This window comes from Ahaetulla prasina, chromosome 2, assembly GCF_028640845.1.
Source record: "Ahaetulla prasina isolate Xishuangbanna chromosome 2, ASM2864084v1, whole genome shotgun sequence".
Taxonomy (NCBI): domain Eukaryota; kingdom Metazoa; phylum Chordata; class Lepidosauria; order Squamata; family Colubridae; genus Ahaetulla; species Ahaetulla prasina.
Window position 1 is genome coordinate 50,404,877 of NC_080540.1, and position 12,944 is coordinate 50,417,820.

The 12,944-nt window shown below is 43.1% G+C and overlaps 1 protein-coding gene across 1 annotated transcript in view; it reads left to right on the plus strand.

Moving 5' to 3' along the window:
* Window positions 1–12,944, plus strand: part of ITPR1 (inositol 1,4,5-trisphosphate receptor type 1) — a 309,457-nt gene that overhangs the window by 218,062 nt on the left and 78,451 nt on the right. The window contains exons 39-40 of the mRNA XM_058168445.1: window positions 7,291–7,423; window positions 9,129–9,319. Of these exons, the coding sequence (XP_058024428.1) occupies window positions 7,291–7,423; window positions 9,129–9,319 (324 nt within the window). The remainder of the gene's footprint in view (window positions 1–7,290; window positions 7,424–9,128; window positions 9,320–12,944) is intronic.

Sequence of the window (12,944 nt, forward strand, 5' to 3'; positions counted from 1 at the left end):
TCTCGAAAGCGAAATTGAGTGCGGCGGCAGTGGGGTGGGGAGGCCGCGTGAAGTGCCGCTGGGGAGCCCGAGCCAATCCCGGCCCCCAGCCGGCACTTCACGGCGGCCTCCTGCCGCCGCACTCAATTTCGGCTGAGAGGAGGCGAGGTGACAACGCCTCCGCTGGGCGAGAGTGACAAACAAATAGAGTTCTTCTCGCCTTGGCGTTTGTCACCTCGCCCTCCTCTCGAAAGCGAAATTGAGTGCGAGCGGCAGTGGGGTGGGGAGGCCGCGTGAAGTGCCGCTGGGGAGCCCGGGATTGGCTCCTGGCCCCCAGCCGGCACTCACGGCGGCCTCCCCTGCCGCCGCCGCACTCAATTTCGCCGGAGAGGAGGCGAGGTGACAACGCCTCCGCTGGCGAGAGTGACAAACAAATAGAGTTCTTCGCTTGGCGTTTGTCACCTCGCCCTCCTCTCGAAGCGAATTGAGTGCGGCGGCAGTGGGGTGGGGAGGCCGCCGTGAGTGCCGGCTGGGGAGCCCGAGCCAATCCCGGCCCCCAGCCGGCACTTCACGGCGGCCTCCCCACCCCCTGCCGCCGCACTCAATTTCGGCCGGAGAGGAGGGCGAGGTGACAAACGCCAAGCGAGAAGAACTCTTTATTTGTTTGTCACTCGCCTCGAGGCGGAGGGGCGGAGGCGTTGTCACCTCGCCCTCCTCTCGAAAGCGAAATTGAGTGCGGCGGCAGTGGGGTGGGGAGGCCGCCGTGAAGTGCCGCTGGGGAGCCCGAGCCAATCCCGGCTCCCCAGCCGGCACTCACGGCGGCCTCCCCTGCCGCCGCACTCAATTTCGCTGGAGAGGAGGCGAGGTGACAACGCCTCCGCTGGCGAGAGTGACAAACAAATAGAGTTCTTCGCTTGGCGTTTGTCACTCGCCCTCCTCTCGAAGCGAATTGAGTGCGAGCGGCAGTGGGGTGGGGAGGCCGCGTGAAGTGCCGGCTGGGGAGCCCGGGATTGGCCCTGGCCCCCAGCCGGCACTTCACGGCGGCCTCCCCTGCCGCCGCACTCACCGCCGGAGAGGAGGGCGAGTGACAACGCCAAGGCGAAGAACTCTTTATTTGTTTGTCACTCGCCTCGAGGGGCGGAGGCGTTGTCACCTCGCCCTCCTCTCGAAAGCGAAATTGAGTGCGGCGGCAGTGGGGTGGGTGGGTGGGGAGGCCGCCGTGAGTGCCGGCTGGGGAGCCCGAGCCAATCCCGGCCCCCAGCCGGCACTTCACGGCGGCCTCCCCTGCCGCCGCACTCAATTTCGCCGGAGAGGAGGCGAGGTGACAACGCCTCCGCTGGCGAGAGTGACAAACAACAGAGTTCTTCTCGCCTTGGCGTTTGTCACCTCGCCCTCCTCTCGAAGCGAATTGAGTGCGAGCGGCAGTGGGGTGGGGAGGCCGCGTGAAGTGCCGGCTGGGGAGCCCGGGATTGGCTCCTGGCCCCCAGCCGGCACTTCACGGCGGCCTCCCCTGCCGCCGCACTCACCGCCGGAGAGGAGGGCGAGGTGACAACGCCTCCGCCCCCACCGCGGGCAAGAGGAGGACGAGTGAGAGGCGAAATGTCGAACGCCCCTCCGCCCCTCCGCCGACCACCGCCGCCGCCATCAAAAGCGGCGGAAGAAAACGCCGGAGGCCAGCCGCCGCCCAAAACGAGCCGGCCGAGCTGGCAAAGCATGCCGGCACTTCAATCCCGGCTCCCCAGCCGGCACTTCACGGCGGCCTCCCCACCCACCCACCCCACTGCCGCCGCACTCAATTTCGGCTTTCGGAGAGGACGGCGAGTGTGTCAAACGCCAAGGCGAGAAGAACTCTCTTATTTGTTTGTCACTCTCGCCTCCTCTTACTGTCCTCCTCTCGCCTCGGAGGGGCGGAGGGGCGTTGTCACGAATACATCCCAATAAAATGCAAAGGTTTCAAAGCATGTTTTGGAAAAGCAGCGAGGGATGGGGGGAGAATGCTGCCTTGAATGTGAAAGAAACGTGGAAAACTCCAACTACAGTATAAAAAAAAAACATTTGCACTCAGTACTTTTTATTTTATTTTATTTTTTGCCAAGTTTCCCCCAGGGTTTTTTTCCCCCCCTATGGAAATTGGGGAGGTGGGGAGAAAGAGGTGAAAAAGAAAAGCCTCTTGGAAAGCGGAGAAATACGGCAAGAACAAACAATTTCTCCCCCCGAGAGGGGGGCAGGAGGAGGAGGAGGAGGAGATGGGGCATTGCAAGCTAGGGTGGGAAGAAGGAGGAGGAAGAAGAAGGAGGCAAAAGAAACCGACCCTCGCGCAGATCAGCAAATTAGCTTTCCTTCTCCAAACCAATTTTTTAAAAAACCCGTTCTACCCAGAGCAAATGGCAAATAAGCAGCCTGCTTTGAGTCTGATTATTGTTTCATGGTGGTTGCCCTCTGATCTCCTTGTACATGACAAGGCACCTCTAACCCAGCGCTTTGTGTTTGTTATTGGTAATTCTCCTCTCCTTCTTCCATTGGAGTCCTCTCCTTCCTTTCCGAACGGGCGGGCGATTTACCTTCTCTGCCTCTTTTATTTTCCTGGAGGTGGAGGTGTATTCCTAAGGATGCCTTCAGTGCTGGGGAAGGAGCCGATCCATGGAGGGGAGGGGGGCGACGCTGCCGAGAAGCCGCTGCTTACAGAGAGCGAAAGAGCCAGGGAGACCTTGGCATAGGTGGGCGGCTGGTGTAAGGCAGGGCAGAACCTTCGACCGCAAGGATCCCGGGAGGTGGGGGACGAAAGAGAGGCAGAGAAGGAGGAGGAAGGAAAAGAAAAGAAAGGGGAGTGAAAATAAGAGCAGTCCGAGCAATAAATAAATATTGCTGGGCTGCTTTCCAAAAATCCTCAGCACGGAACTAAAAGTTGCAAGTGTTTTGTGAGTTCAAACAGTCCCTTCCAGACTAACACGTTTCATTAAAAGATACAAAGTTTGGTAAACTGAAGCTCGCTCTGTCCAATGCAAAAAAATCATCATCATCATATAATAATAATAATAATAATGATAATAATAATAATAATGATGATGATAATGATAATAATGATAATGATAATAATAATAATAATGATGATAATGATAATAATGATAATGATAATAATAATAATAATGATGATGATGATAATGATAATGATAATGATAATAATAATAATAATAATAATAATGATGATGATAATAATAATAATGATAATGATAATAATAATAATAATAATAATAATAATAATGATGATGATGATAATGATAATAATAATAATAATAATAATAATAATATTCAGCCGTGCTTCGCTTTGATGGCAGCCTGACGTAAAATGGGGGGCAGGGGGATACATACACGGTTAGGGAAAAATAACAAAACAATGTTTTGGGCTCAATTGCAGTCTTAAATTGAGGACTACCGGTACTTGCAATTTGAACCTTATTGGACACTTCATTCCTGGAGGGTTTTTAAAGAACAGACTGGACAATCCTTTGTCTGAAACAGTATAGGATCTCTTGCTTGAGGAGTGGGGACTGGACTAGAAGATCACTGTTAGTTTGGGATATGTTCAGAGCCCACACATCTGATGACATAAAAAAATTGGCAAAGTCATCTCAAGTCACTTTGGCCGTTATTCCAGGTGGGCTTACATCTGTATTGCAGCCCCTATTTATTTATTTATTTATTTATTTATTTATTAAATTTTTATACCGCCCTTCTCCCGAAGGACTCAGGGCGGTGTACAGCCAAAGTAAAAACAAAGATATATACAGTTTAAAACAACAATTAAAAAGAGCAAATTTTAAAGGCCGATTATTAAAATTTAAATTAAAAAGTTAAAAAATATTAAAACCCCAATTAAAATACATCACTAAATTATGCCAGTCCCGCTTTAATGAATAAATATGTTTTGAGCTCACGACGGAAGGTCCGAAGATCGGGCACTTGACGCAGACCGGGGGGAAGTTCATTCCAGAGCGTCACTGCCCCCACAGAGAAGGCCCTACTCCTGGGGGCCGCCAGCCGACACTGTTTGGCGGACGGCACCCTGAGGAGACCCTCTCTGTGCGAGCGTACGGGTCGGTGGGAGGCAAAAGGTAACAGCAGGCGGTCTCGTAAGTACCCGGGTCCTAAGCCATGGAGCGCTTTAAAGATAGTTACCCTAGATGTCAGTTTAAATAAACCTTTCAAGGACCATGTGCGAAGGATGTGGCATGAATGGATGACATCTGGTCAAGCTCGTCTGACAAAAGTTGGAAATCTGAGAAAGCCAGACATAGAACTAATAGCACAGTGGGTTCGTGATGCATGGGAAGATATTCCAGAGGACATGGTGCAACGTGCCTTCAAGAAATGTGGCATTAGTAATGCTATGGATGGCAGTGAAGACAGCGCATTGTATGAGAGTGACAGCAGTGATGATGACGACTGTGAACTCAGTGATGACGACAACGTATATGCGGATAACATCACAGAAGCTGAAGTAGCTGAAGCTCTGTTTGGACAAACAGATGATGAGGAGGAGAACTCCAGTTTTGAGGGATTTTAGCTCTCGTTAGCTTGGTTGCTGTTACTTTTAAAGATACTGTATTTTTGATACCATATTTTTTTTGGGGACCCCCTTTTGCACTTTTATTGTTTTTCGTTCAAATAAATATTCATGTTATTTTACTTGGCTCTATCTTTATTTTTTACATTGACCAGTAGCTGCCTCATTTCCCACCCTCGGCTTATACTCGAGTCAATAGTTTTTCCCAGTTTTTGTGGTAAAATTAGGTACCTCGGCTTATATTCGGATCGGCTTATACTCGAGTATATACGGTACTCTTTATTGGGAATAACACAGACACCTAGACCTAATTATCATGAGTGCGTTTTTTTCTGTAAAGATGACAATTAAGGTTATCTTCAATGTATACCTAAAATATATGTAGTGATATCATTGTTGCTACTGGTAACAAATACTGTAGCTTCCTTTGAAGCAGAAAGATGACATAGTTGAAGTGTAATTAATTTGCTTGATTTTGTTGTTTTCAAATTATACAAATGAAACAATTGATTTCAGTAGATAGATTGTTAGGTAGGTAGATAAGTAGATACTTAGATAGATTATTTATTTTGTTTGATGTAACCCAAACTGCATGCAACCATCGCTAGTTGAATTTAGCTTTTATTAGGTCTGAAAATTATTATTGTTCAGCTCAGATTTGGTATGTGTAATCATGTTTTGTTCTTACATTATTACTGTTTATAGCAGATATTAGTATTGCCTAATTTGGGATATATAGATATGGTAAGAATTATAGGAGTGAAAGTTTGGTATATCTGAAGGCATTATACTGAAAAGTTTGCTTTAATAAAGCATATTTAATGTCACTATAATATAGTTCATGAAAAACTGTTACTAGAGCATTGTCCCTTGGTCAAACACAGCTCAAGTAACTGAGCTGAAATTCTTTCTACCTGATAAAACTGACTCAAATATTTTTCAACTTTTTTAAAAAATGGCAATTATGTGAAGTGCAGGCAAACCAAATTCAATCTGAGTGGCACTCCTTTCTCATTGGAGTCAGTAGATTGTGTGAATAAGATCTACTGAAGTCAAAATTCATATTACCTTGTTAGTGTTTGAGGAAATGCTTCCTGTAATCCTTGATATAGTTATTTTTACTCATGGTAAAACCAGTACAGACTCTGAGAGATCTATTATCTGTTCCTGTAAAACAAGAAATGTACATAAAAATGAAAGATACAAAAGTGATTTTTTATTTGCAGAAAATTATTAATATCCTTTTCCCTGCTTTCTTAAGAAACTATGTACAGGACATTTTTAAGCAGTGTATACTGTACCTTAATATCTTAAATATTCAAAGTGCATTTCACATCCAAGGATATGTTGGGCAACAAAAAATGCTTAAGAGGCTTGCTCATACTGAATTTTCTATGCATTTCTTAAATTAAAAAAAAAAAGAAATAAACCTTTTACAAAAAGTTACCTCATGATATCTTGAAATTAGATGAAATTACACTTCAGGAATATTTAGACAGTGTTAAAGGTGCTTCAATCTCATAGAGTGGCCAATATTCACTGCTTGCAAAATTGATATATTGGGACTTCGAACTATTCTAATCTGTTCCCCTTTTCACAACAACTGTTCATGAGAGCAATGCTGAACGTTCAAGGAGTGTATGTGTCAAGAATAGTGATTCATCCGATAGGGGTGATGGAGTATAAAATGAGACAAAATACAAATGGACTCTGATTTTATCCTGCAGGTTTATTGCTGACAGGGGAGAACAGCTCTTCCTTTTTTTCCCCTGAAGTCAATAATAAGTCAGAAAAAAAAACCCTGAAACAATATTTATTATTAGATTTACAGTGTTAACTTTACCTGTTTGGACTTCCTTCTAATATCACTTCTCCAAGTTGAGATATTTGGATGAGCTTCTCTTTATGGCAATCATCTCTGCAGTATTCTGTAAAACAAGAAAAATTGTTTGCCCTCATATGCAGCTGCTGAAAATTAAAGGAAAAAATCTTCTTGGAATGCAACAAGTGTACACTAACAACTTTAATTGCTTAGTCTTATATTTGTCGACAGTTCTAATATTAATGGTTATCATTGTGCTTATAAAGGCAAGAAAGAAGGATATAGGAAAGGGGCAGTGGAATCCATTTCCTACCTGTTGAAATACTTGCATTTCATGATCCTCCTTTTCGAAATTTAAGAAATTGTTACTCAGAATCTTAGGTTGTAATTATCTGAATTTAAAAGTTAATATAACTGAATTAGGAAATTCTAAAGTAAAGGACACCCATTCAGCTTACTTCACTGATAGAGGCAATAGATGCACAAACATTTTATTTTGTGATAAGAAATATCTTTCTGGAAGTCTAAGAAGGGAAAATTTGCATAACATACACTTTCAATAATTGTGATCCGTCACAGAACTATACAATAATTAGTTTCCTAAATATTTAAGGGCAGTGTCCTATATGCAATTTTCACTGCTTTTTCCATGTTTCATTCATATTAGAATATGCTATTTTCTTACTGTAAAGTTATTTATTAGTAGCATTTATAAATGTATCTGAGGATTTAGACATAACATTTCTAAATGGGTATAGATACCCTGTATTTCTGTTGGTGTTTATATACATTCATATCTCTTCTTCCCAGTTTTATTTCTGTTGTCTCTCTGACCAGCTCAAATCCAGTTTTACTAATTTTGTTGACTTTGGCTCGCTTGTTCCATTCATCGTGTGTTTCTGTCTTTCAATATCTTTGAATTAAGGGGGAGGCCCTGAGACAGGTTTTGGTAAATCGTTACTACGGGAACATCAGAAGTGGAGGAAGACGAGAGAGCCTCACCAGCTTTGGCAATGGACCTTTATCTCCTGGAGGGCTCAATAAACCTGGAGGAGCAGGTAGGATGTTTTGAATGCTGCTTCATAACTTGGGAGACTGCCATGTTGGCTCTTCTATCTCATAATTGCTAGATGAATCTGGCTGACAGTCTCCACAGCTGTTTCAACAGGTATTTTTCATTCTCTGTTACCTCTCTGTCACTCAGAAAGTTGGCTCTTGAATTAAAGTATTGGAAATTGGTCTGTTCGTTAACTTTCTCTCATTCTCCCTTTTTTTCTAATTTATTATCATGCATTTTTACTAGTGTGAAAATTATTGATAATCTTAATTTTCTTGGTACAGTCTGTTTATTAAAATCAGTAACTGATTTTATTTATTTGTTTATATATATATATATCACATTTTTGAAACATTTGTCTCTCTCACAGGAGGATTATTTATTAAATATTAGCATTTATTAAAGAGATAGAAAGAGCAAAAACCAAGTAGCCCATTTGTGTAGTGGGTAATGTGCTTGGCTAGAAACCAGGAGGTTGTGAGTTGTAGTCCTCCCTTAGCATGGACATCAGGTGGTTGATTTTGGGCCAATCTGACTTTGCATGTTGGAAGCTGGCAGTGAATGACGTAAATAGCAATCACACAACTGTGGGGTACAGTGACATTTGTAATTGTGAGCTGGTTGCTAAGCACCAAAATCAAGATTACATAATGGCAGGCAATTCCAAGGACTGATTGTAACAGCAATAGCACTTAGGCTTATATGCCGCTTCATAGTGCTTTACAGCCCTCTCTAAGTAGTTTACAGAGTCAGCATATTGCCCCCAACAATCTGGGTTCTCATTTTACCAACTTTCGTAGCATGGAAGGCTGAGTCAACCTTGAGCTGGTCAGGATCAAACTCCTGGCTGTGGGCAGAGTGTGCCTGCAAGACTGCATTCTGACCACTGCACCACCACGGCTCATAAACCTTCAAGTCCATCATAACTTAGAACAGTCACTGAACATGTGGTCGTTAAAGGAGAACTATATGTAATGACAGACTATCTGATCTAAAGATAAATGTGGGACTGCTAAGAGATTATAATTTTCAATATTTGCATGCAAATTGTCCAGTGATAACTCTGCATTAAAGAATGAAACTAGAAATGATAAACTTGGAGAGACCACGTTGTAATCTTTGTAAATCCTAAATTCTGATCATAATATGTGTTATAGGCCCAAATGACATTTATCTTTATTGTCTTTAACCAACTTAACCAACAGGATCAAAAGGAGAATGGGAATTAAATGAATAATTATATTGTTTGTGTTACCAGAGTGATTAATTGATTATACTTGTTTGCACTTAATAATAGAAATTCTCTGGGTGATTTATAATCGGTCTGTAATAGTGTCCGAACTAGCCTTTTTAGAAAAGTTTTGTAGGCTTCCTTTTCAAAATGGTTTGAATTGCATTGGTTAAATTTATTATTGTTTTATGATAGTTATGAAACCATTCTAACATTGTTTCTATTTATAATGCTATCACATTTGAGCTCCTTGAGGTTGGAGAGAATACTAAAAAAATAAACAACGTTTCTAATAACACCATCACTTGCTAACACCATAAAGAGCAAAGCATGATAGTGCAAAGCAGATAATAAACGAGAACACATTCACAGTTAAAACTTTCTTTGCTTGCTTTAATTGTTTGAAGGAAAGCAGCACATTTCCTAATGCTGAGAAACACCAAAAGGCTTCATTTTTGTGTGTTTCTTTTTGTAGGAGGTGGGTCGGGATCCAGCTCAACAAACCGTGGTGAAATGAGTTTGACAGAAGTCCAGTGTCACTTGGATAAGGAAGGAGCGTCCAATCTAGTTATAGACCTCATCATGAATGCCACTAGTGATAGAGTTTTCCATGAAAGCATCCTGCTGGCTATTGCCCTACTGGAAGGTGGCAACACAATTATACAGGTAGGAAAAGTATTCAGTTTCTGAATCTTTACGGAAAAAAACCCCCAAGAAGCAGGAATCTGCTAGTTAGAGATCTGTTAATATACAATATTTGGAATCGTATATGAATTCTCAGCAGTGGCTGCCATGGGAGTATCAATGGCCAAAAAATATTTTTACTCAGAGGCAGATGGCTGTGGTATCCTTTTTCCGGTATCTCAATCACCATGGCTTATTTTTTAGACAAAAACAAAGCACTCTATTAGCAATAGCAATAGCACTTAGATTTATATACTGCTTCATAGTGCTTTTATAGCCCTCTCTAAGGGGTTTAGAGAGTCAGCTTATTGCCCCCAACAATCTGGGTCCTCATTTTACCCACCTTGGAAGGATGTAAGGCTGAGTCAACCTTGGGCCGGCGAGATTTGAACTGCCAACTGAAGTAGCCTGCAGCCAGATGAAGTAGCTGTTGTGTCTTGCCCGCTCTCACCGCAGCCGGGGTCTGCTTATCTGCTTCCGAACGCTGAAGAATGTCCTCCCGGCCCCAGCCCTGGCTCCATGCCCAGACAGGCTGAGGAGGGGGCATCTCCCGGCCCCAGCCCTGGCTCCATGCCCAGACAGGCTGAAGAAGAGCAAGTATCTCCAGCCCACAGCTCTGGCTCCATGCCCAGGCAAACGGAGCAACTAGACCCCTCCCCCTCCTCCACAGCATGTGAGCCTGAGGAAGGTCAATTACCAACAGCTGCCAATTGGAGTGACCCTCGCATCAGAAGACTTGATAGGCGGAGGCAACAGAAGGAAGGGAGGGGCAGGCCTGGATAAGTGCTGAGTCATGGAGCCACACCCCATGGCCTATATAAAGGATCTGCTTTCTGGCATTCTCTGAGTCAGGCAAAGTCTAAACATATCTTGCTGAAGTCACTTTCTGGTCTCCTGCCTGCCCTGAGGACTTTGCTAGGACTTTGGCAGAGCTGCAGAGGCACACCTGATTCGGATTTCCCTGACCCGGCCGTCAGCGGAGGAGTGGGACACGACAGTAGCTTGCAGTACTGCACTCTAACCACTGTGCCACCTTGGCTCTCTATTGCAGTCATACACCATTTTTTTGTCCCTCTAAGTCAGTTTTTACTCCTGGTGACTGCCTGCACTAGTCCCTGAGATTTTGGCAAGATTTTGCAAGTGGTTTGTTGTTGCTTACCTCTTACATTTTGAGAGACAGGACTGACCCAAGGTCACCCAGCTGATTTATGACAAGGGCAATCCTACATAGAGGCCATTGCAGTAAACCACTGTGCAGGTGTCTAAGTCAAGTGTAACATGAGCAGTGCCAGAAAGAGCTGCAAGTGTTATATTTTGTGTAAAAGTCCTCTTGGACATGGCTGCCACCTGCTTTTAAACATAAATCTTCACTTCAGGAAGACCTCCAAATTGCATACCATTTTTTTCTGGGCTAGTGCAACTCCATCTAGAACCAAAGTCCAAAAAAACCTGAATCCACAATCCCCAAAATTCAGTTTTGGCGGGGTTGTGAGATAATCTGGTTGTTTCTCATCCAGACTTCTACATTCTCCAGTTACTGAGACAGAACCTGCATAACACCATTTGTTTGATCCAAGACAGAGATATATCATCAGCATAGAAATAACAACTCACCCCATTTCATCAGATTTCCATATTTAAGCATGAATCCTTGAGCTGGGCTATATTTTAAATGAATAGCAATAGCATTTAGACTTACTGTATATACAGTGCTTTACAGCACTCTCTTGGTTTACAAAGTTAGCATAGTGCCCCAACAATCTAGGTCCTCATTTTATTGAACTCGAAAGGATGAAAGGTTGAGTCAACCTTGAGCCTCGTCAGATCAGACTCCAGTCTGTGGGCAGAGTTTGCTTGCAATACTGCATTCTAACTAATGGGCCACCAGGGTCTAATTCTTGTGACATATTGTAACAAGTTGTCCAATATTTAATTTAAAGAGGGAGACATGAAAAAATAAATTAAACAGGTAAGAACAGAACCACCTAGGACTGGAATCATAGATACTTGAAAGAAAACAAGGACATCATGTCACAGCCAAAAGGAGACATGTTAGCAGTCTCTCAATATTTGAGGAACTGCCACAGAGAGGAAAGAATCAAGCTATTTTCCAAGGCACCTGAAGGCCAGACAAGGAATAATGGATGGAAACTGAACAAGCAGAGATTCAACCTGGAAATAAGGAGAAATTTTCAGACAGTGAGAGTACTCAACCCATGGAACAGCTTGCCTTCGGAAGTTGTGGGAGCTTCATCACTGGAAGCTTTCAAGAAGAGACTGGACTGCCATCTGTCAGAAATGGTATAGGATCTCCTGCTTGGGTGTGGGGGGGAGGAATTTGGACTAGATGACCCTTCCAACTCTGTTAACCTGTTAAAAAATAATGGAATAGTAGAGCTATAGCAGCAAGATAAGGCTTAACCATAACTTGAGATCAGAAAATGTAAGAGAAAGAAGTTTGATAGGCAGGTGTATTATTTAAGCAACCTTTAATTCTTTTCTGTTCCAAAACATTAAAGACAAATCTATTTTCTTTCTTCTCCTCATCTCTCTATATATAGAAGACCAACTACATTGCTTATTCTCCCCCAGCCCCTGGCCCATACCCAAGTCTTAAAAGCTGTTTTTCAACCTGATAAAAGCACAGTTACTCCAAGTTGCACAGTGTACTAGTCGCCTGTTCTGAAGCTTCATCCATTCCTGTAATACTGTAGCTAGAAGAGGTGGGTAAGCAATAGCATTTGGGTAACAAGCAGCTCAGTTCAGGGAGCGGATATGACTCTCCTTAGACAGAAGCTCAGAATAAGCAAAAACCCACTGCTAACTTTCAAGTACTAAACTTAACTAGCTAACTTTTCTGTTGATGGGTAGTCAAGTCATCCTACGTGGAGGAGAAATGGCTAAACAAAATACCAAGGGTGTAAAAAGGGAGAAAGAGAATTGATAGCAAACCCGTTCAGTTTTAGCTTTAGTTGTTTTTAATTTTTGATGTATTTGCTACAAATGGAAATCATTGTCCAGTCTTCTGCTCTATAGTTATAAATAAAATATAATTATCCAAGCTAATTAAAATGGCTTCCTAAGATATGAGATTTGCCCAGGTAATTAATGTACGAATTTTAGACCATCTCAGAAAATCAGGACAGAACAGCTCAGAGCTTTCGTCTTTTTACTGTAACTTTCTTTCAGCATGTAAATCAGCTACAGGTGGATTCAGGTTAATCCCTATAAGGATTAGTCCTTGATAAGCAGGAAGAGGCAGGCTGTTTAAAACAAGGTCATCCTACTTTTTTTTTTTAAACACAGGAACCAACAAGGATGTTATATAACTTCTATTTATATTCAACTGGCTAGTAGCTGCAGGCATACAAGACAAGCGAAGGGAGGAATTTAATGAGCTCTGAGGGTTTGCTCACCTTCTCAAGCTGGTAGAGACAGCTTGAGATCTTTTGGTCGGCTTTTTTTTTTAATGCGTCAGCAAATGAAGCTAGTGGGTGGTGTGGGTAGGTGGACTAACTGGTTGCCATGGTTTTCTTCAGTTCCCTTTTCTCTGCTGTCTCTTTCCAAAAGAAAAAAATATATTTTAAAGGGTTGCTGACTTCCAGGA